General features: G+C 56.5%; 1 protein-coding gene and 1 long non-coding RNA gene across 4 annotated transcripts in view; one reads left to right on the top strand and one right to left on the bottom strand.

The window, feature by feature from the left end:
* LOC147826862 (uncharacterized) overlaps nucleotides 1-24,888 on the top strand; it is a 34,433-nt gene extending 9,545 nt beyond the window's left edge. For 2 of the 3 annotated variants that reach the window (XR_015453344.1, XR_015453346.1), the window contains one exon: nucleotides 32-24,888. This is a non-coding gene — a long non-coding RNA (uncharacterized LOC147826862). The remainder of the gene's footprint in view (nucleotides 1-31) is intronic. The other variant, XR_015453345.1, reaches the window with a different exon arrangement.
* Fam167a (family with sequence similarity 167 member A) lies at nucleotides 909-15,760 on the bottom strand. The gene is made up of 2 exons (XM_021261361.2): nucleotides 15,380-15,760; nucleotides 909-3,482 (listed from the first exon to the last, which is right to left on the bottom strand). Exons 1-2 carry the CDS (start codon nucleotides 15,758-15,760, stop codon nucleotides 3,219-3,221), a joined length of 645 nt encoding a protein of 214 aa, XP_021117020.1. The 3' UTR covers nucleotides 909-3,218.
* Nucleotides 24,889-25,076: the final 188 nt, after the last annotated feature.

The following is a 25,076-nucleotide window of genomic DNA, read 5'->3' as shown; positions in this document are numbered from 1 at the left end:
CATTTACCCTTCGTGGTCATTTTGACTTTAGGGAGGAGCCAGAAGTCACACAGTACCAGATCCTACCACTAAGGTGGATGAGGACACAGCATCGTGTTTTTGACAAAATAGCCATAAACATTTGGTCAATGAGGAGTGACCAAAAGATAGGGTAAGTATTCAAACTTAAAAATTTATGACAGTAAAAGACATTTCACTAATCATCTTCAGATACTCAGAATACTCCCCCTCGCTTTGAACTTGTGTATCCCATAGTTCTTGGGAATGCGTCTTTCACTATAAGTTTTTGGCTTTGATCCCTGCTCAGCTCACTTCTCTTTCCCCTTTACAGCAAAGTTACTTGACACAGTGGCCTCTATTGGCTCTCTGCACTTATTTCTTCACCTCCCATTTTCTGTAAGAGGTGTGTAAGAGGCTGACAATATTAAAGCCACAAGCCTTTTCAGAGCATGGCAGTGTTGTCTCTTTGTGGCAAAAGCTATTGAGAAATGGACTGACCTGACTCTAGCTATGGTCAAATGCAGGAGTAATACCTGTGTCTCTTAACTCCACATCCTGAGTTCCCAGTGTATTCCCTGTGGGATTTAATGGTACCAGCCTTGCTTGGGGGAAGGCAGGTAAAAGAAATAGTGATGCTGGTCATTTCCTCCCACCACAACTGTATCTGATCACTCAGATCATTCATCCATCCATTGATCCATCCATCCTCTATTCATTGATTTATCCATCATTCATCATCCATCCATCATCAATCTATTGATTCCCATCTGTCCATCATCCATCCATCATCCATCAAGCCATTGATTTGTCCATCCATCCATCCATCCGTGCATGCACACATCCATCCTTTCAATGCTGTAACAGGGACAAGCTAAAAGGAAGTAAATGTCTCTCTTCATATGGACATCTTCTTTTGAAATATTTTTATTTCACTTTATCTAACAGCAATATAGAAACATAATCATAAAAAATAAAATTGTAAATTGTCCATCGATTATGTAATAGCACTTGGTATTGCTACAGGGTAGGTCTTGGGCGAGGCCAGGCCATGGTGGAGCCTGCCCACACCCTCTAGGCTTCTGTGATTTCTATGGAGCCCAGGAAGGCAGCCCATGAAGGCATTGGGCAAGACCACTCGTGGTAGCGTGGCACTGACTCTGTGTTGACATCCTCAGGGATGGCACGGAGATGGCGAATGGGCAAAACTACAAGCAGTGTTGTATTCACGTGGTGAGCTGGATGTGGGGCCAGCATGTTGCTGCCCACACAAGTAGGGACTTCACGGACAGAGCTGAACGACTCAGGCAGCTGCTTGTGCTCACTGTGGAAGGCAGGTACTGACAGACACTGGACTGTGTGTAGGAAAACATGTCTTTCCCTCCACTTCTCTGATCCCCCCACCTCCCCTACTTATCCCAAAATAAAATCCCCAGGATGAACTACACAAAACAGCTGAGACATCTCACCTATGCCAAACTGTGTGCCTGGGGTTGGTTTCTTCCCAGGGAACAGAGAGGAGGGAAAATCTGGGTTAACTGAGCCCAAGCTCTTCAGCACAGCAGATCTATGGCTGTAATTACACCCAACTCAGCACCCACCTTCCTTCAGTGCCACTTTTCCTCCTACCGTAATGACTGATTTCTAAAAGGAAGACTGACCAGTTGGGCTTTTTCCAGAATATGGATGGGCTTCCCGCGAGCGTTCTCTGCAGTGTGGGTGTCACCAGGGGAGGACTCTGGCATGGTCTGGATGGAGGTGACAGGACAGGAGGTGACAGTCCCCTCAGGAGTGTGATGTGGGACCTTGGATGCGTGCCTGGGACTTCAGGGTGACAAGAAACCCTGACTGCATGGTTCTACCTTCTTTGACAGAAGCACTAACTTTCTGACTCTTTGAGATCACCATGAAGATACCGTGTTCCCTTCTGGCTACTTGGGGCCACTCATTTGCATCTTCCCACCCTCAGCCGCCCCAAACCAGCCCCTCCCCAGGTGGGCCCACGTGGTTCCCCCACCATGGCAGGGAAGAAAGGAGGCGCGGGCTTCCGTCAGCCTGGTTAGACTTCGGGGTGGGGATGAGGGAATATGTGCTCTTGGGTCACCAGCCCGCATCAGCCAGGCACTCGGGACTGCAGAGCGGAGGGTTGGGTGGGGCTGAGCAGGGTGGAGGGGAGAGGGGCTGGTGGTCTGTGGACTTGGCAAAGCAGCAGGGCCATCTTTGGGGTTCAAGCTCATTGATGTGTGACCTGTGGGATCCTACTCACAAGCACTTCACACTTCAGGTTCCACAGCCACTGAGCCAGCCACCACCCACGTCGTTAGTGAGAGGGCTCCACTAGCACCTCGGAGGGCCGGGGGGACTCCTGACCTCGGGGTCACACCAGGCACCATGTGGCGTCGGGCAAGGACCAGCTCGGCTATCACTGTGCCGACCCCGGGAACTCTGAGCCCAACCCCAGACTCTGCTTGATCTACTCTCTGGCTCCCAGTTTGGACGAGGACCCAACAGTTACTAACGAGCTAGCGACAGAGCGACAGTCTTAAGAAAGTTGTTGAGGTTAGGCACAGCCTCAGAGGTGGCTTCTGGGCTCCCTGGATGGTGTCTCTGGTGGGGACAAGGAGGTGCTGTGGGTGACACTCTCAGAGCCGTGCTGTCCTGGAAAATTTGGCTATGAGAAATCAGTTCCCAGCCTGCCAGGTGCTCCTGGCGGATGTGGGTGACGGTGCAAAGGCCCTTGGTGGCTGTGACTGGCACATGTGGTCAGGGGAGGCGACAGGGTGTCTGGACTTGCTCCATCCAAGCTGCACCACTGAGTGGTCATCACACGTCTAGGCCGTTCTGGGAAAATCTCCAGGGCCATACAGTGCCAAGCCCAAAGCCTGCCAGGAGCCTGGACGGTACTTGCCAGGGGTCGGCTGCCAGCTGAAGAGCCCTGTTATCTTTTGGTGTTCTGGTCCTGGTGGGTCCCCATCAAGGTCACCGAGTCACCTACTCAGAGCTGGGACTCGGGTGGCCCCAGCACAGGAGGAGTAGCCCGATCACCTCCCGTCTCCCACACCCCCCGGGAGCCTCCTGTGAGAACAAAGTCCTGGAGCCCTGCGTGGGACGCCGGTTCACAGCACCAGAGAGTCCAGCACACAGGAATGTGGGCCATGGAGGAAGGAGGAGGTGGCCACGCCTGGCCCCGGGCCCCACCCCATCCCTGCGCCCGAGGCTCCTCAGCAGAGGGAGAACCTCCGGGAGTTGATGTTCATCTTGGTGACGCCAATGAGCCTGAGCGGAGTGGACAGGCTGAAGGCAGAGGCCAGGGGCGAGTCGCAGAAGAGGTCGGACAGCTCATCCCGCTCCTCCAGCTCGTAGGTGGCGTCGTTCAGCATCCTCCTGTGCAGGCGGCAGGTCTGCTCGATCTTCAGCTTGTTGATGTCGCTGCGTAGGCGCATGAGCTGCCTGGCCAGCTGCTGGTCCTGCAGCCTCATCTCGGCCTGGAGGAGGAGAGGAGGTGCCAGGAGAGGCGGCTCGGCCCCCGGCAGAGCCAGACCTGGTAATCAGAGGCCTCACGCGAGCGTGGACCTGCTGGTCTACCTAGAAACATTAGCACCTTCCCAGCCTAAAGAGATGAAAATTCAGACCTGGTGGGGTGGTGACAGCTGAGGGTGTGCTTGGCCGGCAGGGCTTTGTGCCACGCTAGCTACTACCTCTCAGTCCTTTCCCGAGCGAGGTGCCAGGCGGCCAGGCTTCAAGGTGCTTCTGGCTCATTCCCACTGTTTAGGGACTTTAGATGGAGGAAGAGGATAGGAAAAGGGTGAGCACACAGCTCCTCTGGGTGGGAAGAGGGGATGCGATGGGGAGAGGATTTGGGGTGTCAACTACAGTGGTGACATAGCTGCCCATGTCACCCACAGGTCACGGAGGAGGAGATGGAGGCACAGCAAAGAAACCCCGTGACCCCCATGGGTGGCAGAGCTGGGCTGGGAACCCAGAGAGTCAGACACCAGGACCCAAATGGCTGACGGCCAAGTTCTGCCTCTTGGGTGGAGCAGGAGCAGCAGGGAGCCTGGAGCCAGCTGGGGGCTCAGTGACCCGGTAGGAAGTTCTTGAAGTTGGTGGGGCCTCAGGGCTTCCTGATGAGGAAGGGCTGTGAGAACGCTCCCACGGCAGTTTCCAAAATCGATCCACACACTGTCCCTTGGGAACCCTCACCGTCTCCCTTGGGACATCACCTCCTGATGTCGTCATGACACAGTCAGGGACCACCCCAGTGATGGAGAACAGGCAGAATCCTGGGCCCTCACCTGCTCCTCACCTGCTCCTCACCGACAACATGATTTGTGTTTTCTTGTGGGACATCACAGATTTGAAAGCCATTTTTGCTACGAACCCTGACTTCTCACTTGGGTCTACAGATGCCCAGAAAGTCACTGAAACACAACAAAGCTTGGCCTTCACTTTGCAGTGCTTGTTACTCTCAATCTCGGCTCAAATCCCTTCTCAGCTCTCCCTCGGGGTATGTTTATCTTTCAGGGAGTGTCCTTCTCAGAGGTGGCCAGACGGGGTTGATAAGCCCTGAGTGTACATGGTCTCAGCCCCTTCAAGGCTGAGAACCCCAAGATAAGAGGTTTACAGGGATGTTCAGCTGCACCCAGAAGCCCCCAGCCATTGTCCGAAAGCTGTGATCGCCTGGCATTATGGTTTAGATCCAGAACGCCCCCCCCCAAGGCCTCGTATGCTAGGGTGGGGCTCTGTACATTAACTGAATTATGGGGCAATAAGGCTGCCTGCTGTTGGGAGGGGGGGTCTGGCTGGAAGAGGCGGTGCCGGGGGCTTGACCGGGAAGGGTGCATCCGCCCCAGCTCTCTTTGCCGTCTGCTTCTCGGCTGCCATGAGGTGAGAAGCTTTTCCTCTGCACTGCCGTTTTACCCTGGAGGCCGTCAACCATGAACTGAAACTGTGATCCCAAATAAACCACTCATTTAAATTTCGGGTGTTGGGGATTGTGTGTCAGCCACAGTCTAAGTGACCAGGACACCAGGATGCCAGGAAAGGCAGAGCCCATGTGACCGAGATCACCACAGACAGAACCCTTGCTCTGGGACAGAGCCGTCCCTCACTCAGCCACGTCGTCCTGACGCCGGGGATGACACGATGACCAGCAGCTCCCTGAAATCTGGTGTCCTGCCTTTCCAATCCCTACGTGGGAGCTGGAGTCCTTCCCTCTCACCCCCTAACTTTCCAGAGAGCTTTCCCCCTGCTGATTTGTGCTGTAGTTTTAATTTCCATTTCTACTAAAGCAAAGAGTCGTGGTGGCTGGCGACACCAGCAGGGCATTGGGTCTGACTCACAAGTTGGGATGTGGGGTGCAGAAGCTTCAGCACGGGGCTTCCTCTGTGACCGGGCAGAGCGGGGCCAGAGTTACCATCTCACCAGGCGGAGTGTGTTTTCCATTAACAACACTTTGTCACCAAGACAGGCTGCCCCCGCTGCTCCTACCAACTTGAGACCTGATTCCTTCCCACCATTTACTTTTGGTGCACTTGGAAGTGGGGACTGTTTTGTATTTTTGTGTCCTTCTGCTCTACCTGGCGCTCAGAGCCAAATGAGCCAGGAGATTCCAGAGGGACTCTCCCTGTGGTTATGCAAATGTCTCACTTTCCCCTGCTCAGCTTTGCACATAGACTTTGCTGGGTAAAAAAAAATTGCGACATCACCAGTAAGCATTTCAGTGTTTCTCTTTCTCTCTCTTTCTCATATTGATGTACTTTACAGATCTCTTTTCTCCTGATTTCATAAATGAGAAAAATTGAGATCAAAAGCCTTGCTGGAGGGTTAGCAAGGTATTTAACAGCAAAATTGGGACGAAAGTCCATCATCCCACTTCACTAGTTTACTCTTCCATCTGTGAGCATCACAACTCAAATTCAGTGCCAATCAGAAATTCTGCTGCTCTGGAGTAGTGCCACGTTAAGGATGACAGGCTGCCAGGGGGTGGTTGGACATTCATTTGCTTTCTGTGGAGCCCCTAACGGACCCTGGCACCAGGCTGGGTGCTGCCCAAGGGCTTGTGAAGGAGAGTTGAGTCAGCTCTGTCTGCAGATAGCACGCACTTTGGCCCACCGCCTTGGCCTCTTGGAGCCTGGTCGGTTCTGCTTCTCTTTGGGAGCTCTGTCATCCAAAGACAGAGCTCACTGAAATCAAAGAGCCCTATGGTTTAGATTTGAACTTTGGCTGCAGGAATTGGCTCTTTAGTCTGAAAAGATCCTTCAGAGCTAGAGACTTTCGGATCTGAACAGTTGTTGGAGAGCAGCTATAAGACACAGCCGCCTGCAGGAGACACCTGGGGAGGGAGAGGGGCTCTTTCTCAGAGCCTGTGAATCTAGCAAAAGGTCAGAGGGCCATCGAGGCTTGAAGGCCCAGCAGAGTCAGCTGGGAAGAGGGGAACGGGTGGCACAGGCCCAGGTTCCTGGTGGACAAAGGCCACCACGGTGGAGTCACCTCACACACCCATTCTGCTGAGATACATTTGCTGCTGCATGTGGAAAGGAAGACAAGGAAAACCAGTTTCAAAGGGTATTTGATTCTGGCCAGTGCCCATCTTCCTGCTCCATGTGAACTCCAAGAGGGTGTGGAACTGGGAGCTTTGGTCCTTCGGGCAGCTCCCAGCATGGGCAAGGACGCACTGTGGGTCCACGCATTCAGAAGCCCAGGATACATACGGTGCTATGACCCTGAACCATGAACCATGGTCCTTCACACCCTGAAACCTGCACCAGAAGGCTGGCTGCATGGGACCCTGTCTTCCCTGCCCTGTGCACCACTCGGTCCTGCCAAGGAGACTTCATGCCTCAGGCACTAACCAGAGCCCCAAGGAGGAGGTGGCTCCGCTCCAATGAAACCAAATCCATGAAGAAACCAGTTCCCACAGTGCCTGCGGAAACCCAGCAGGACCAGGAGCCTTTGTTTCCCCAGGATGAACATGCTCACAGCAGGGCTGTCATTTGTTTGTCTAGCTGCTGGGTGGCTCTGAACCACTGTGGCACATGCATGACTGTCCCATCAGGCAGCATGGGACAGTCCCCTTGGGCAGTACAAGCTGCTTGGTGAGATGGTCATGCCTGTTCCTCCTGTGGTTCAAACCAGCGGGAGGGAACATGCTTTAAAAGCTGTGGGAAACGCATATAACATAAAGTGTACCTCTTAGTGATTTTCCAGCTCAAAGTGCACAGGCACCGGGGTGCGCCCACTGCTGCCATCCCTCTCTGAAACCTCTTGAATCAACTGAAAAGCAACTCCTGGCCCCATTTCCTGAGCCCCCTGCTGCCCCTGTTCCTCCTCTCGCTGTGAATCCGACTGCTCTGCTGACCTTGCAGAAGGGGAGTCGTACAGTGTATGTCCTTGTGACCAGCTTACTGCACATAGCGTGAAGTCCTCCGGGGCTCATGGCACAGGGGAGATGTTTTACTAAGCGGAGTCTCTTCAGAGACGTCTAATGGAGACGCATCTGCGCTGACAGGCAGGAGGCCACGGCTCCAGGTAAGAACCTGGGACAAGTGCAGCCACTCTCCCCCACCCCTGACTGGGTGGCCTTGGGTGAGTCACTCTGAATTTCTGTCTCATCTGCCGGAAGTGGACACAGAGATTCAGGCGCCCTGGACCCTGGAGCAGGAGACCCTGTAGGGACCCCGACTCCCCCAGGCTGGCCAGTCTCCCTCTGGGGATGAGGGCATCAGCTGATTCTCAGAGGAGTGGCCTCCCAGTCCCTCAATCCTGTAGTTAGCCACAAGACCCCCAGAAAGCTGGACAGATGCCCCAGCCAGGTCTGCCAGCGCCATGTGGGTGAGGGTGGGTCCCCACAGCATGAAGGAAAAAAGTGGGGCTTGGCTGCTGCCAACAGAGGTTGGATTCTCTGGGGGGATAAGAGCTTAGGAGAGCCACTGCCTCCTCAGGCACGAGGTGAGCCCCGGGCCTGGGTGACTAAACGAGCCATCAATGAGACAGCTCTGCAGGGAGAGGAGAGGGCTGCCAAGCTTGGGCAGGAGAGGGGCAGGCGGGAAGAGACATGGCAAGAGACCCGTCGGATGGCCAGCCAGGGAACTAGAGAAGACAAGGAGCACCCGCGTTCTGGGAGACAGAGGAGGAGCCGTGTCCTGCCGTCAGGCTGGAGCAACACAAACAAAGCCTGTAGAAAAGCCCTGGGAAATAGCAGATCAAACAAATTCCCACAGGACTCCAGTTTCACTTTGGGGGTACAAACCCCAAACAAAGGAAAGCCAGGACTCCAATAGAGCCATGCAGCCCACATCCACAGCAGCACTATTCATAACAGCCTGAAGGTGGAAGCAGCCCAGCAGCCACTGACTGCTGAACAGATAAACACATGTGGTCTATCCATGTGCTGGAATAGCACTCAGCCTTGAAAAGGAGAACATTCTGACACACGCCACACGTGGAGGAGGCCTGAAGACATTATGCTAAGGGACATAAGCCCATCACAAAAGGACAAATACTGCATGATCCTACTCTCGGGATGTAGCTAGAACGGTCAGGTTCGTAGAGATAGAAAGAAGGGTGGGGTGGCCAGCGTGGGGGGTGGAGACTCAGCATGCCCCGCGCGGAGAGCCCCAAGGGGAAGGGCTCTGTGTCTAGACCCTGCTCCTGGGGTTCCTATCCACCCTTCCCCAGCTGGCTCTGATGCTGCACAGGGCCCAGCACGGGACCTGGGCCGGCTTCTCGGTGTGTGAAGGGGGACACACGAGGCTTCTCTCGGGATGGGGTAAGGAGCCTGGCGCACGGGGTTGGTAACCTGGCTCAGTGTTTATTTCACTTCCCCGGAAGTGCACTGTGCTGTTACCGCCCGGATTGTGTAGCAAGGCTGGGAGCAAGGGCATTCTTTGGTCTCAGGTTTGGTCTCTAGCAAGCGCTGCATTCATGCTGGAAGCAGCAGGCAGGTGGGGTGCTGAGTGTGCTGCTGAGTGGAAACCTGAGGTTCCCGGAAAATGCACAAAGGAGAGTTCAAAGGTCCCCAGAAGGCAGAGCAAGTCTGCGAGCTGACTGCCAGGAGGCTCCTATCAGAGGCAGGGCCCAGCTACAGGGGTCAGGCAGCGGCGGCCCTGCTCTGCAGTCCTGGCCTGGGGCTGGGTAGCAGGGAGGGCGAACTGGCTCTGTCCCTGGGCTGTTTCGGGAGGAAAGAAGGAGCTCCCCGAGGACTCCTTCTGATCTGCCCCAGGGCTGCTGGCCTCTGGGCCCAGGGTCGCCCCATGAGATGAGCAGCCATGGGCAGGTATGAGCCCTCTGCAGGGAGGGCAATAGGGCCTCCCTCCTGGACACTGTTCCAGGGCAGGGGTGCTGGGAACTATGTACCCGTTGGCCAGGTGAGGACCTGAATGGACATTTCTCAAAAGAAGACGCACGAGGGGCCGGAAAGTCCCTGGAGCCACGGTCACCATCACTGATCACCACCAGAACGCGGGCCAAAACCCCAGCAAGGGCATCTCGCGCTAGAATGGCCGCTCAGCACAGAGACAGGAAGTAGCAAGTGCTGCTGAGGCTATGAGGGAGGACAGGGAGGAGCAGAACTCCTGGGGGACCAGTACGCCCACCACGGGTCTATCTCCAAAGGAAACAAAATCATCACACCAAAGAGATCCCTGCCTTCCACGTTTACTGCAGCACTGCTCCCGGGAGCCTGGCGGGGAACCAACTGTCATGCCCATCAGTGGGTGCATGCCTTAAATACCGTGATCTATGCACACAATGGGGTATTATGCACCCATAAAAAAGAGCAGAATCTTGTTATTTGTCTCAACACGGATGGAACCAGACAGAGGACATTATGTCAGGGGAAGTAAGCTGGGCACAGTGGACAAATACCATAAATTCTCACTTATTTGTGAAAGCTAAAAATCGTTCTGTCAGGAAAGTAGTGAGAACAGAGGTCACTACAAGCTAGGAAGATCGGCAGGCAGGGGACAAAGAGGCCAGATAATGAGTGCCAGAATACTCTGGGCGGAGGCATTAGTGCTAATGCTCTGGAGCACAGTAGGGGAACCACAGCCTACAACAATTCATTTACTTATGCGGAGACAGGGTCTCACTCTGTAGTCTAGGCTGGCCTCAAACTCATGGCAATCCTCCTGCCTCAGCCTCTTGAGTGATGGGACTGGTTTAGTCTACAAGTTATTACTCAGTTCACAAGGGCTAGAGCCAAGAGTTTGAAGGTTCGGAGTAAACAAAACTGATAATAATTGAGGAGACAGAAATGTTAATTCCCTTGACTGGATCATTACACATGAATTATGTCACTGTAGCCCATAAATAAGTACACACTCGTCAATTTGCTACAGTAGTGTATGTCAGCAAGGGACAGTCCCGCCTAGGAACACGCCTTGGGTGGAGCAGTCCCTTCCAACCGAAGACCTGGTCTTTGCTTAGAATCCTGAGCATTCTTCTGAGAGAGGGGGCTGGTTTGAGAAAGCGCGCCAGCTAGGGACTGAGTTCCCACATTACCGTGACAAAACAGGACGGTTGGGCAGATTGGCTTTCCCAAAGCCGCACCCCTAGGATGTGGCAGAACTTGACTCGGGTCTGATCCGATTGCGCTCTCACACGTTGGATGCCTTTCCCACCCACAGCACCCGCCCGCCCCCCAGGCCAGCTGCTCCGCTCGAGAGGCTCCTGCAGGGACCCTAAGTCCAGCACTGCCTGAGTGCGGGCTGAGCCTCCATAGAGGCGGGCGGGAGTGGGGAGCACTCGGCAGGTCCCCTGGCGCCCCCTTCGAGGAGGGAAACTGGGCGGCTTGCTGGGCTCCTGCTTACCCTTGGTGCTACCTCGGTGAAGACAGAAAAGGGCGGTGAGGGAGCCCTGGGTGGGTCGGCTTCACCCGGGTCAGTGCTGCCCACTGGCCAGCTCGAGGACGGCACCGTCTCCTTTACCTGCTTCTAGGAGAATCTATTCTGTTTTTAGCTGTTTTACCACAGGGTGAGAAGACAGACAGGAGGTGGGTACTTTCTTTCATTTTCATAATCTCTAAATATAAAGCGTGGTAAAAAAAAAATAAAGTGAATGTTTAAATTTTTAAAAATTGGAGTAAAAAATACACTGCTTTTCATCGCACCCCCCCCCAAAAAAAACAGCTCCTCTTTCAAGAGCGTCATTAGTTGCATTGCTGTGTCTGCTTCGATGTCCTAAATTGATTAAAAATGCTGACCTTAGGGCCGGGGATTTAGCTCAGTGGTTCCGCCGCCTGCCTCGAAAGTGCAAGGTCCCGAGTTCGATCCCCGGTACCTCCCATGACACCTAGGACACCAGTGTCTTCCGGGGCCCCAGGTGGAATCCCCCTCCAAGGGTGGCCTGTGTGACCAGCCCCTAGCACTGCAGAGGCTGTGGCAAAGGGTGCCTGGCTGGATCCCTCCTGTGAGTCAGTCCCCGCTCTGAGCACTGTAACGTCCTCACCGTGTAGCGGGCCTGGTCCCTGCTCAGCACCGCCACGAATCGCAACGCCTGGACTTCTGTGAGTGTCTGGCTCTGACTGAGCAGGGTGAAAGGCCGGCTGTGACCGCTTGTTGACTTGGACACTTGATGTGTCTGGGACAAAGGAAGGGGGCCTGGATCTGGACCTAGGGTACCGGTTCATCTGGGTTTGGCCAGCCCACGTCCGTGGCCTGGACAAGTCACTCCCCGCTCTGTCCTTCAGATCTCTGAACCTGCACTTCCTTCTCATCTGTACAATGTGAATAGCAAATGCTTCCGGGCCTCCCGGGAGGACACTGTGTGTCACGGTGCTTCGGGACCGTAACAGGATCTTTACCGGGGAGATGGGACCATGGCCCTTCCTGCCTCCATCCCTGCCGTATGGGAGGGTGAGCTGTCAGTGGGCTGGGCTATGCAGCAGGTTTGGACAGCTGTGGCCTTGGGAGCTGAGGCCTCCCCGGAGCCATGTGCTCGCCATAGCATCCGGCCAAGGCACGGCCAGGAGCGGGCTCCACTGGCCACCAAGCTGCAGCCGCGAACACAGGGAGCCAGCTGGGTGGTCTCTGGGCCTGCACCATGCAGGCCCTGGCTGGTTCAAACCTGTCGGTTTCTCTTCCCTTTTTCTAACACTATAAACACCTTCTTGGGGCTCCATCTGCGGGGATCAAACACCTGGATGAAACTACAAGAAAAAACGTCTGCTGGTGCCTGGGGAGTCTCACTACAAAGACAGCACATTAGGAAGCCGGATGTGTTGTTTTCAGCTTTGCCACCACAGGCTGAGCAGAAGACTTTACCACCCAGATTGGCCAGGGAATGTGTGAGACTGAGAGACAAGGCAGGGAGGAGGGTCCCTGTTCGAAGGGGGTCAGGGGCATTTGCAAAATGTTCCAGATTCCTCGCTTAGCTGGAGGGGACCACAGCCTTCCCTCCTGTGCTTCCCCGAGCTCTTCTCCCACCCAGGCCCTGGGCTGCCGAAAGGGGCAGAGCTGGTGACCGTGACCGCCAGTGACCCAACCCGGGCAGCGGTGAGGTGCTCGATGTGCATCCTGTCACTGGCCCTGAGTGATGATGTCACAGGAATAGTCCGAAGTCACCTTGTGCAGAGGCCCCCTCCCTTCTGTTCCCAGTGCCTGGGCTACAGGCAAAGCCACTCCCCTGGCAGGCCCCCAGGGGTGTCGGAGCAGCTGTCATTTATTTCCCTGCAGTGAGAGGTCAGGAGGAGAACCTGGGGCGGCCCTGCGGCCCCTGCTTGCCATGGAAACGGTCCATCAGACGGCCCTATCTGCCCTTCAGCTGGCTGTGCAGGAGGCAGCAGGACAGAGGACAGTGCTTCCAGACCCGGCACCGCCTGCCTCTGATGGGGCAAGGCTGAGAGCCACCTCCCAGCATCCACTGACTGCTCCGGGAGGGCTGCCGGGTGGTCAGACAGCAGGTTAGGGCCTGTCTGCTCCGGGGCCAACACCCCACATAACCCACTGCATCACAGGCCTTTGGTTGGTTTTGTTGGCTGTGGGGAAAGAGGACAAATTCCCACATGAGCCTGAGGAATCACTGAGGAGAGACTGCTTGGTGCATAGAATACTTGATTCTGGGCTCAAACAAATGCAGTGTAATAAAGGTTATGCCAGCCATTTTCACTGGGCTAAAAAAACAGTTCGATTTCTTTTAAGGCACCTTTGCTGGTTCACAGAAGGTGAATTAGAGAAACAACAGCACGAAGCTGTGTTTTGACAGAGCCTTAAAATCAGCAGAAGCCAGGCGTGGTGCGGCCTGAGTGTAATCCCAGTACTCGGGAAGGTAGAGAGTTCGAGCCCAGCCTGGTCAATTTCGGGCCTGTTGCAAGTTCTGAATCACGAGCCCCAACCCAGACCCACAGACCCGGATCATTTTATCAAGAGACCCAAGAGATCTGTATGCGCCTTGGAGTTGGGGGTCACTGCTCTTTCAGCCTGTCCCCCAGGTCCCCGGCAGTGCTGCCACTCCCCACAGCTCTCTATGGCAATGGTGAAGGCTGGTCCGAGCCCTGGCCCTGCCATGTCCTAGACACAGCATCTTGCGGCGTTGCCCGACCACCAGGAGCCTCAGTTTGCTCATCCACAGGATGGGGTCAATAAGATCAAGTGCCCAGTGCTGTGGTGGGGACCAAAGAGAGAGCAGAAAGCTGGGGTTCTCACTCGCTCTTGCTGCCCCTCCGTCCCTCCCCATGCATTCTGTTCATGGTTGACATCTTTGAGAACTCATATTTTCGGGAAAACTGATTCCCTTTGGAGGACGCCGTGTGCTATGGTGGCCAGAAGAGCAACCCGGCAGGCTGGGGTTCCAGTGGCAACTTCCTTCTTATTGCTACAGCCTCTCCGAGCCAGGGCACCCGGCAGGCGAGGTCACGTGACCACGGCAAGGACGCGTCTCACTATCATTATCATTGCTGTTATTACCCACTCCTGATAGCACCGAGAGGCCTCTGGGAGAGAGGAAAATGTTATGTAAACAGAAAGCAGGCTAATATTCCCTCTGCCCGTGTCAGACAGCCTTTGGCAACCGAATCAGTGCTGACAATGACGAATGCTCTGCCAGTTGCCTCTGGGGTCCCCCTCCACACTCCTGAGGCTGCTCCTGCACCTGGCCCACTTCCTGCCCTGCCAGCTGATACTGGAAGCACAGGAGTGCTTCAAAAGCTACAGATAGGGCCACCACCCCCAGATGCTCATTTAATGGGCTGGGGGTGAGGCAGAGGCTTTGGGAGTTTGGAAAGTTCCCCTGGTGGTAACAGAGCTGGGGTTGGCTGCAGGGCACCTCTCTGTCCATGCAGGGTTACGGGACAGCCCTGGGGAAGTCGATCCCGGCCTGCACACCGGGAGGAGGCTGCCTTCTCACCCTCCCACACCAGAGGGGGCCCTCCCTGAATGGAACTTATTTAGAAAGTAAAAGCTTCTGCTCCCAGAAACAATACAATCTCAAATGAACCTAAAACAACAAGTTGGGTCCTTGATTAATGGAAATATTTTTTGTTCTTTTTTATGAAAACAGATCACAGCGCCTTAGCTTTAGAAATTCAAAGAGCAGCTTTCAGGGTCTTTCTTGGGGCCCGGCATGTCCACATCCCCACAGAGCGAGAACCCCCGGGGGCTGTGTCCAGAGGCCGGAGCACATACACCCCAGTTACCAGCAACACACACAGCGGTGTCCTCTGGGAAGCCTCTCAGCATCAAGGATCAAAACCAGAAAGGTTTCCAATTCATCAGACACCTGAGACCCTTACCACCCCAAACCCAGCTTCGGGAATTCCAGGCCTCAATGGGGATCTGTTTTTCAGGATTCTGTAAAACCAGCCAAATGGGCCTCTGCCTGCCCCGTTGCCCCAAGAGCTACTCATGGCTCCGGAGGGCAGCCTTTCCTGGACTCCTGGATCCCCGGGACCTGGCAGGCCTAACATGGGCCTCAGGTAACAGCACGGTAGGGGCTGAGAGCGTGGGGAGGCTCAGCTTCGTGCGTGGATCTGCTACAAAGCCGCCATACCGGGGACTGGAGATCCTCCCCGGGGGAGGTGGGCACAGGGCACCCCGCTCTCAGGCTGAGGTTCACTGCACAGCACAGTGAGAGATGTTCCTGATGGGGATCTGCTTTGGCTGTGGGCAGGAAAAGGGTCAAGCTGCTCATGCCAGCTCAAAACAACCTGGCCTTTGCTCATACTCATGCCTCCTGGCACGCTGGTCAGGAGCTGTGGGGCCCTGACACGAGCTCGGGGTCTCAGGGCAGCACGCGCGTCCTCCACTTCTGTGCTTAGGCACTGATTGACACAGGGCTCCCCAAAGCAGGCAGGTGGGCTCTGCAGACGTGCAGGAGTGTGGGGAGTGGGAGCATGCATGCCGAGGAGGGGAGACAGACCGGGGCCTTGCAGGGCGTGGTCACTCACCAGTTCCTTCCTGAGCCATGTGAGAGCCTCATCGATGCTCTGGAAGCCCTCCAGCTTGCCCGTGGACAGCGGCCCATCACCCTGGCTGGCGCTCCCAGGAGGTGGCAGGTGCTCTCCGGCCTCTTTCGGGGCCAGCAGGGGCCCCTCGGCCCCACACTCTCCCTGCTCCATGCTCGCCTCCTCGGCGGCCGGCCTGGGGAAGGGCCACATCTGCTCCTCCAGCCGGGCCTGCCACTCCAGGTAGGAGGGCCTGCGGGTCTCCAGCCTCAGCTTCTCAGTGAGGGCCTTCAGGCTGCGGAGGTGGTCATCGGGAGGAGCAGCAGCTCCCACCGGCCCGCCTTCCTCACCTGCTTCTTCCACTTGGATCTGGGGCAGAGACATTCTAGAGTCTGTCCCGGCCACCACACATGGGAGGGCACGGAGAGCAGCAGGAGAGGCTGGGCAGGTGGCGAGCCTGGGTCCAGCTCTGCAGGGGCCTCATCCAGCTGGGGTGTGGGTCGGTCTGGGAGGCGGGGCACCCGGAACTGAGAGCCCAGGAGCCCTCTCGAGCAGATGTGGGGCCCAGCGTCTAGGATGAATCCCGGAATCCTGTGGGTGCCACGCTGGGCAGGGGCAGGAACAGACAGGACAGCAGGAATCTGTGCGCAGCCTCTGCCAAGATCTCCCCGTCCTGGGGGTGCGCAGAGATCAGAGCCCAGTGGGCAGGCCCTGCGGGAAGGACAGGACCCCTCAGTCCGCATTCCTCCGCACGGGCCTAGAGGCAGGTATGTCCACTCGCCAGGAGGGGAAACTGAGGCTCAGAGAGGCCCACACGAGGCCCGGAAGGGACACAGTGTCACCACTTTAACTCAAAGAAGAGACGGGAATGCTACGATCGGGTCATGTTTTATCATTTCTAAAAACGATTCCACTTCCATGACCTAATGCTTATGGGAAGTCGGTAGAGATTTACTTTTATCCCCGTTTTACACTTGAGGAACTGGAGTCCCGAAGACGCTAAGTGACTCACCGAGACACATCTCCCAGCTCGACCCCGAGGGTGCCCGAGCCAGCTGCCCAGGCAGTCGGACTGCAGGCTCAGGTGCGTTGGCTCTGCTCGGTGCCCTGCTTCCGGGACCCCACCCACCAGCTCAGCCGCCTCCCCTCAGCTTCCTCCTCCGCTCTTCAGGGGCGGAATGAAGCACCTGCGGTTGCAGAGGCAGGAGCAGGGCTGTTACCCAACGAGGATCTCATGACTCACCCTTCCGGGGCGCTGGCTCTCACGTTCTCCAGGGGCCCAGACCTCGAGGGCTCCGGCTGTGGATCGAGCCGCCTCCTTGTGCCTGGAAGGGGCATAAGCCAAGGGTCACCTCACCCCCTCATGACAAAGGGGAGAAAAGTGCCTGCCGAGAGTCGGAATTGGATGGGGCTCTCTCGTCCTTAGGGCCCTGTGTCCCCGGGACTGCGTGAGTGGGGGCGGCAGCAGGAGATACGTTGCTGGACCCTGGCTTTCAGAGTGAGTTTCACAAATCTGTGCTGAGGAAACGGAACACAGCTGTAAAATGGAATGGATCGCTATGGAACAATATCCAAGAGAAGGCTTAAGTGAAAAGGCCAGGTGCTCAGCAGTCTGACATGGCACCACACTGTGGGAAACAGGAGGGAAAAGGGGATGATGTTTGTTGACTTCTATATGCCTAAAAGAAATCCCTGCCCCAAGGACTCCTGGCAGCATTGGATCCCAGGCTCCCAGGGCTTCTGGCTTCTGATTCCACGGGTCTGGGCCCAGAGTCAGACAGTAGCACATCCCTGAGATCCACATGAGCATCCAGGGCTGAGGACGCCTGGGATCACATCCTAGCTCTGAGCTCCGTTGGGTTGGCTGAACCTCGGTTTCCACATCTGGAAAGTGGGGTGATACTGCCAACTTCTGAGGCTCTCGGGGATCAGCAGGACAAGGTTCCCCAGTGCTGCCTGAATCTCTGGTCATATGCAGCCTTCTTAGAATCTCTTCCAAGGCTCCCAGCTGCCCACTGCTTGTCTGGCTCTTTGCTGAGGTCAGGGTCCTTTCAGAGTGTGCCTGGGATAGCTGAACCCCCAGGGTGGGGTCTCTTGTTCCAGCCAGCAGAGCTTTAGAAAGGGTCCAGCGGCAGGCAGGTAACCCGTGGGAGGCCTCGCCCTCCCTCCCCTGCAGAGGGCGCTGTCCTGCGTGGTGAGGTCAGGCTCTCCTCCCAGGGCGCGGCAAACCCTGCGACTTTTCCCTGGTGTGGGTTTTAATCAGCAGCTTCTGCAGCCTTTCCGAGAGGCCCTGGGAACAGAAGCCCGTGAGCTGAGTCAGCGGCAGAGCAGCCCGTCATCTGGCCTGTGTGCCAAGCTCACTCCAGCCTCGCCCCAGCCCAGGAGGCAGTCGGGGAGCGTGGAGACCTGGACTAAGGGCCCGGGGCACAGCACCGCGTGACTCTGGTCAGTCTCTTTCCACCCCTGGGGCAGCCACCTCAGTGCCAAGGTGGGAGCACCTCGTGCAGGGCTGGGGCAAAATGCAAATTCTGGGCTCCTTGCTGAAGAAGATGACGGACAAGGAGGAGGAGCAGGAGGAGCAGGAGAAAGAGGGGAAGGAGAAATTGTCATCAGCTATGGTGGCACACACCTATAATCTCGGCACTCTGGGAGGCTGAAGCAGGAAGATTGTAAGTTAGAGTCCAGCCTGGGCAACTTAGTAAGACCCTGTCTCAAAATAAGAAATTGAAAAAGGACTGAGGATACAGTTTATCATGGAGGTCCTGGGTTTAATCCCCAGTACAAAAAAAAGTCCTAAGATTTTCAGGATGGTGATAACAGAGCATAGCCCAAGCAAGAGTCCCTGCGCCCTTCCATGCCTGGGTCCCCCGCCCCGGAAGCCCTGAGATAATACTGACTTCCTAAGTCCTCGGATGAAACACAAGACAAACAGCTGTCAGCAGAGTGCTGGTCTGCAGCGAGCCCTAGACCAGCCATGGCAAACCTATGGCACCTCGAAGCTCGTTTGTCATCTCTGAAAGCTTTAAAAGGTGTGCCATCACCACCCCAGACAATGCCACCCCGAGGCAACCTACCCGTGCCACCTCATAGCCACGTCGCCCTTGTCCCTCCACTGTGCAGGCATCTGGGTGAACCTTGACCTGCCTCGGGGCTGAGCCACCCTGGGTCCGGGCATCTTTCCCTGGAAGCCAGCCCACACAGGCAGTTGACCCCATCTCCTCCTGAGTTTGGGATCCCAAAGGCCTGAGAGATCTCCGTCAAGAGCAGGTCTGCCTTGGAGGGGAGCAGCCCAGCTCACTGGGCCAGCAGCTCATTCCTTTCCTCCCAAGCCAAGGGTGCTGGGGTGACCAAGGTCTAAGTGCTGTCCATACCGGAGGCCTGAGCCAGACTCAGGCCTGGTTCTGGTCCAAGAATGACTGCCAACAAGCCCAGGACCCACGTTCAGTCTCCTCCGCTGGGCCCCAGCTTCCTGGCCTCTTGCCGCCCCCAGCACATTTGCACGACGAGGGCCTGCTGAAACAGGCTCCCTTCTCCTGCCCCAGGACTGCCACCCCTGGGTGTCCTGGTGGCTGAAGAGGCCTAGAGGGCTGCCCCACCTCCTTTCCAGCTGGGTGCAGGAGCTGAGCTGGAGTGTTGCCCACCCAGGCCAGGGAGGTGCTAGGAGGAAGGTTTGCCAGCCACTGCCCACTCGGCACTGAGGCAGATGCCTCTTGAGCTGGCAGAGAGGTGCCACCCGGGTGCTGGGGACAGACGCCAGCCCTAGACAGCCTCTCAGATGGGCACAACAGTAGGGGGACTGCTGGGTCTGGACCCAGGGAGGAAGAGCCCTTCACCATGCGGGGCTTTGCATCTAACCTAGGTGCCTCAGGGTCGGGGAACACAGGTGGAGGCAGAAGCCAGGACTGGAGCCCAGGGGCTCCGGAAAACAAACTTTAATCAGTAATCCCTCCAGGCCCAGGCAAGCCCCGCCAGCAGGCTACCCAGCAGCACGGAGGACGCCTTGGGGGTTCCAGTCTTCCTACAGCCGAGATGTGCCCGGGCCTAGGGCCCACGCTGCACCTTGCCGTTCAAACACGTCCCCTGGCTTTGCCAACCATGAGCTAATTCCCCGGCCAGGGAGGAAGCAGGTGGATGCAGTCCCGGGAGCAGCCCACACCTCCCTCCTCTCATGACAACCTAATGTGCTGGCCTGGAGACCTTCACGCCCACATCCCCCGGGCTGCTGGCAAATTCTCCTCCTCTTCCCCGCCTGGGCTCTCGTCTGCACTTTCCTGTCTTAGATTCTTCAAGAGCTGTTCATTTCTCCCACATAATAGGCAAGCTTTGTAACCCCCCAACTCCCAGCCCCTCTGGTTCCACGCTGGCTCATACCCCCGAGACTGTGTCCCTCCGCCCCAGCCCCTTCTCTCCCTCCTCTGCCTTGGCTCTCTGGGCTCATCTTCTTCTGGACGCTTCCTTTGACTTGCCAGGGCTGGGTTCTGGGTGCCCAGCAATTACTCAGAGCAACCACACTAGGACTCCTAAAAGCGTCCCATGTGCTACCACACGTGCTGCTCAATTAGCAAGCTTCATCCCCATTTTTCCAAAGGGAAGACTGAGGCACCGACAGGTTAGGTAGCCTACCCCAGGTCACAGAGCTAGTGAGCTGAATCTGGAACTTGAGGCTCTGCTGTCTGGCTCCAGGCTGGTGTAACCACTGGGCGTCCTGCCCCTCTTAAACCACTACACTCATCCCAGGGACATCCTTGATGGTCCCTCTGCTAGACTCTCATGTTCACAAGCGTGAGGACCAAGACTTGTGCCTTACGTGTCGGACATGTAAACCTGACAGAGTTAATGGGCAAGCAGATCAGAATTCCTCCACTTAGTGCAGCCCAGCCTGGCTCACATTTGAGAAGAGGGGACCCTGCCCCACCTCTCCCACCTGAACTCATGGATGCGCTGACCTCGGACTTCCTGAACACAGCTGTGCCAGCCCCACACTTGGAACACGTCAGGAACAGCTTCGGCATGTGCCACATCCCAGGACCCTGGCCTGGACCCAGACAGGGCCTCCCGGCAACATGGGAGATTATTTCTGGCCAGCACCCTCCCCCTCCCCTGTGGAAAGTGCGCCCCCTACCGTGCGCCCTGTGGTGCTGACACCCCCTCTGCCTTGGGTGGTCACATGACCCGCCTGGGCGGATGGGAGTCCCCACCAGAAGCTGGCCTTGCTCCTAGGCTGCCGGGGGACTGGGGGCCCTTGCTCTCCCCTGGGCAGGGCTGCTGGCCTACAAACCAGGCAGACAGGACGGTCTGGTGCCCTCAACGAGGCCCAGTTGAAGCCACCCCACCCCGCCTTGCTCACACAGCTTCCACATTCTCCTGGGCTTACACGCCTCTGAGCTGGCTTCTGGCATCTCTAACTGACCGGTGGAAGCCTGTGTGGAAGAACGGATGCAAAAGAAATGGGGGGATTTACTGATACTTGGCTTTTGCTTGCCTGTTTCCAGCCCTCCTCCTTTCCTGGTTGTAGTGAGCAACAATCAAGTTGGGGACAGCCGGCTAAGCACCCTTTGGTTTGTTCTCTTGGACCAGAGGACCAAATGCTTCCTCCTTTCCACCTCCAGGCCCTGGCCACAGGTGGGAGCAGTAATTTCAGCTTGGCCAGTCAGGGGCTCAGGCCTCTCTGGGATTCAGCTCTGTGGCTGAATCGCTGTGCCCTGACCAGCATCATCTTAGCCAAACTGTCCCCACTAAAGGACTGTCGAGGGGTCCCCCGACTCTGTCCTCTGGTGTGGCCTGACCTGTCCCTTGGGACTTTCCCTTTGGCCAATTCTGTGAGCCCCCAGATCCTTTTCTGTTGCTGGCACTCAGGGGCCCTGATTCGTGTGCAGAGGCAACATGGGTAGAGAGGCAGGCGGCGTCATAAAACATGACAACAGGAAGGCCTCCCCTCCCATGTGTCCTTCTGTCCCTCAGTGGGGAGTGCCACCTGCAGTGGGAACCACAGGGTGTAAGGTGCTGGGCTGTCCTCCTGGTGAGACTGTGCGGATGCGTGTCCTCATTCACACTGACCATAGGCAGGTGTCACAGTCCTGCGCCTCCTGGCAGAAGTGCCACAGTGGGTCACTGTACAGCAACGGCTGTCCTTTGGTCACGCAGCCCTCTCCACCCGGCTGCAGTGCCTGGGAGCTGTGGCAAACAACTGGAGGAGACCAGCCTGGCATGGGGCTCGGGAAAAGAGGCGCACTATTTAGAACACAAGCAGGGTCGGGACCTCGCAGACCTGTCCCTCAGCGCAGCCCGGGCAGGGCAACAATAATGTCGCCGTTGAGGGACTTCACACATTGGTGTCTCACCTGTTCCAATTTCACCCAGGAAAACACCACGGCCAGCGTGCTGGCTCTGGGGAGTGTGGATCTGTCACAGGGCGCGGCGGCGGGGCATGGCTGGGCTGTGTGCAATTCCTGCCGCACTGAGCCTGAGCCCAGAGACGTGGGTGCTGTCCCCTCCCTCTGGCCCCTGAATGTCTCACCGGGCTCCTCCAGCCACAGTGCCTGTTACCTTCTAAAACACAACTGGGATCCTGCCCCATAACTTTCCTGTGAGTGACGTCTTAACAACACTCAAGCTGCTGATACTTACTGAGCCCTGACACACGCCAGGCACCTCATGTGCACAAAGACAGCCTTGATCCAAAAACTATGATCACCCCACGATAGAGGAGGAAACTGAGGCACAGACCAAGGAAACTGGGCCAGAGGCACTCAGAGTGTACAGGGTGGGGCAAGGGTTGGACCTGGGTGCGGAGGAGCCAGCAAGGCTGAGCGGGGCTGGGACAGGCTGAGGCTCTTCCGCCCTCTCCCTGGTCTGCCCAAATGGAACTGTCGCCCTGCAGACAGCAGCTCTGCCCTGCTCTGTGCTGCCCTGTGACGCTGGTTCCATCAAGGGGACCGCCTAGACCATCACCATGATCCTTGTCTGCTTGGCAAGGAAGCCTGGACAGGCCTTTAGTCCCCTTCAGCTGGGCCAACTGTGCCAGAGGCCCGAGTGACCACCACCTTGCATAAACACACCTGTCAGAGCTGGCCGCCTGTGGGCCCCACCCATCTGGAAAACTTGGGTCCTCTGAGAAGTTTCTGGAATGCAGAAATGGCCATACCGGGGTGAGTCCCTGCAGGCTCCACCTTTCCTCAGCCAGGCGGGTCTGGGAGTGGATGAGCTCTGTGTCACCTTGGCCGGCCTGCTCATGCCCGCCCGACGCCATCCAGGCTGCCCGCTGCTCTGGGCCCGGAAGGTGGCAGGCGCTCACACGCAAGCATGAAGCTGCTGTGTCCCTCTGCTGAGTGTTCCACACGGGCCTCCGAGCCACGGGACCCCATCAGCATCACAGCCTGGCTAAGGATAGAGTCAGACAGGGAGCACAGTGGCCTCTCACAGCCCCTCCGGCCTCTGTCCATGTCACTTCTTTTTTCTCTTCCACACACTGTGGCTGAGAAACAAAACCCCAGAGAAATCATGTGGCCAGCGCAGGTCACCCAGCTCCATTAGTGCTGCCTGATGGGCTTGGACTGGAATCTTTTTAACTCCAAGCTGATCCTTGCTTCTGTTGTCTAGAAAATGGGAACCTTGCTTCCTCTTGCCAGGATGTTATTAGGAAAGGCTCTCACAAATGCTTGTTAAGAGCTTTGCAAATTCAAAGTGCTAGGTCAGTGCTGAATAGTGGGTGGGCTGTGCTCCTGCTGCCAGAGGCGACTCACAGTCTCCTGCAAGAAGGCTGGGGGTGCAAACCTTTCCTTTCTCAAAGAAGTTAGGGAGAAAATCCACCAAGAAAGGCTTGCAAGTCCCTGTTGGTCATTGGGAGGAGGCGCTGGCTCCTGGAGCCATGCATCTAATTTACAGCTCCCCTAAAGGAAAGGAGAGGAGAAAGCTCAGGGCTGCTGTGGGGAGGCGGGAGCATGCGGACAGGCAAGGGCTGCTCTGGAGGGCAGGGGGCGAGGTGCCTGTGACTCCGGGTCTGCGGCAGGAAGTGGCCAAGGGAAACGCAGAGACAGACAAAGCAAGGATGCCCACCCAGAACAGGCCCAGGCAGCGTGGCCTCACCCCGGCCAGCTGACACCCGTGACCACAGGACTTTTCTGACGAAAGGTCACAGTGGCAGTGGGGATTTGGGCACCGAAAGCAGACAGAGTGGCCTTTAGAGCAATCTGCAGAGACGAAAGCAGAGCACAGCTTGGGGCAGTGTCCTGGCTACAGGAAAAGGATGTTTCCCAGCTGAGGACCCTGCAGCCCCCTGGAGAGTCACCCAAGTGGCATTTGTCTCAGCTCCCAAACAAGGCAGCGAGCCTTTCAGATCCTCGAGATAATTGGCTCCAACTTCAAATCAGCAAAATCAACAAACTCCAGTTGGAATGGGATTTGTCTGATGATTTGCTTTCTGTTTTCCTCTGCAAGTTCCCAGCCCAGCCATTCCACAAGGACTCCCTAAGGGGTTCTGTGGTGCATGCGTGTTTTTGTGGGGTGCAGGTCTGGGCATGCTGATGTTGGGGTAGGAGCACTTAGCATTTCCCAGAATGCAAGTGGGCCCGTCCTGGCAATGCAGAGGGTCCACTGTGGCCTCAGCCAGGCTGGGAATGGTGGTGTGGTCAGCAGCTAGTTGCAGGAGTGGCACTGCAGACACTCTGGGGTGCAGAGGGGAAGTTTGTCCTGCGTGGCTGCAGGCAGGACAGAATAGGAGGCATGAGAATGTTCCCTTACTGTGCAAGCTGTTTCCACGGCCTTGGCCAACCAACTCAGCCCCCTGAGGCCTCAGGTTCATCATCCAGAAACAGGGTCATGGTGGAAGCTAGCTGGAAGCCTAGGAGGATCAAAGGAGTAAGGTGCACATGAGTTCTTAGTTCTGGCTCTACATGGACTGCTCCTGCCTGCCCTCGACTGTGCCTGGCTGGTGCAGTCCTTGTCCTGTCGCATGGCGAAAAGGCTTCCGAGCCACCCCAGTGCCCTGAGGCATGTCCATGTGCTGCAGAGTGTCAGCTTCCTGTCACACCATGCTCTGGCTGCACAAGCTACAGGGACTTCTCATCAGTCCTCACCACGCTGTGTGCTCCTAGAGGGCAGAGTCACATCTTGTTCGTCCTCAGCACCCTGTGCTTAAATCCTTTGCACCTTAAATCCTTTGCAGACACAGCTCGATGTTCTGGGTGGTGTTAGTGGGCTGGCTGCAACCCAGCTGCATTCGAGTGGAGACCCTCACACCCCATCTCATAGGAGGAAGTCCCCATGCCGCAGGCGGCTAGGGCAGCTGTCCTGTCCAATCCCCAGAAGCAGCATTTGGTATTTAGCAAAGCAAGTGCTGGGAATGCACTGGCATTGAGGAAGACAGAGGTATCCAGCTTGACTCCAACAGGGGCAAGCAGAAGGGTCTGCCGAGCCTTCTGGGAGGCATCCAGGGCACCAGGAGGCAGATGGCTGAGACCTCAGTGGGGCTTTGGGACAGGCTCTGGATCTGCAAATAAATGTGCCCAAACCTGCCTACTTGTGTGGTAGAATTTGTTCTCAGGCTTGCTCTCACTCAAATCTGACAGTAGGGCTGCTGTCACCTTCCTCTGGGTTTTCAGCAGCTGCTACCAACCAAATAAAATGACAATGACCACAGCACAACCAGCTGTGTGGCTCTGCCTGTGTGGCCAAAGGGTGTGAGTCAGTTCCTGCCTGTCTC

This window comes from Heterocephalus glaber, unplaced genomic scaffold (assembly GCF_053883595.1).
Source record: "Heterocephalus glaber isolate CG9 unplaced genomic scaffold, H.glaber_assembly_v1.0 deba00001460, whole genome shotgun sequence".
Lineage (NCBI taxonomy): Eukaryota > Metazoa > Chordata > Mammalia > Rodentia > Bathyergidae > Heterocephalus > Heterocephalus glaber.
The sequence above is the reverse complement of the archived record's forward strand: the minus strand, read 5'-3'. Positions and strand labels throughout refer to the sequence as shown.

What these genes read in the sequence shown, in the direction of transcription:
- Fam167a (XM_021261361.2), bottom strand. Translation starts at nt 15,760, where the DNA reads ATGTCTCTGCCCCAGATCCAAGTGGAAGAAGCAGGTGAGGAAGGCGGG. An exon ending in CATGGCTCAGGAAGGAACTG is followed by an intron (nt 3,483 to 15,379) that starts GTGAGTGACCAC and finishes CTCCTCCTCCAG; the next exon opens with GCCGAGATGAGGCTGCAGGA.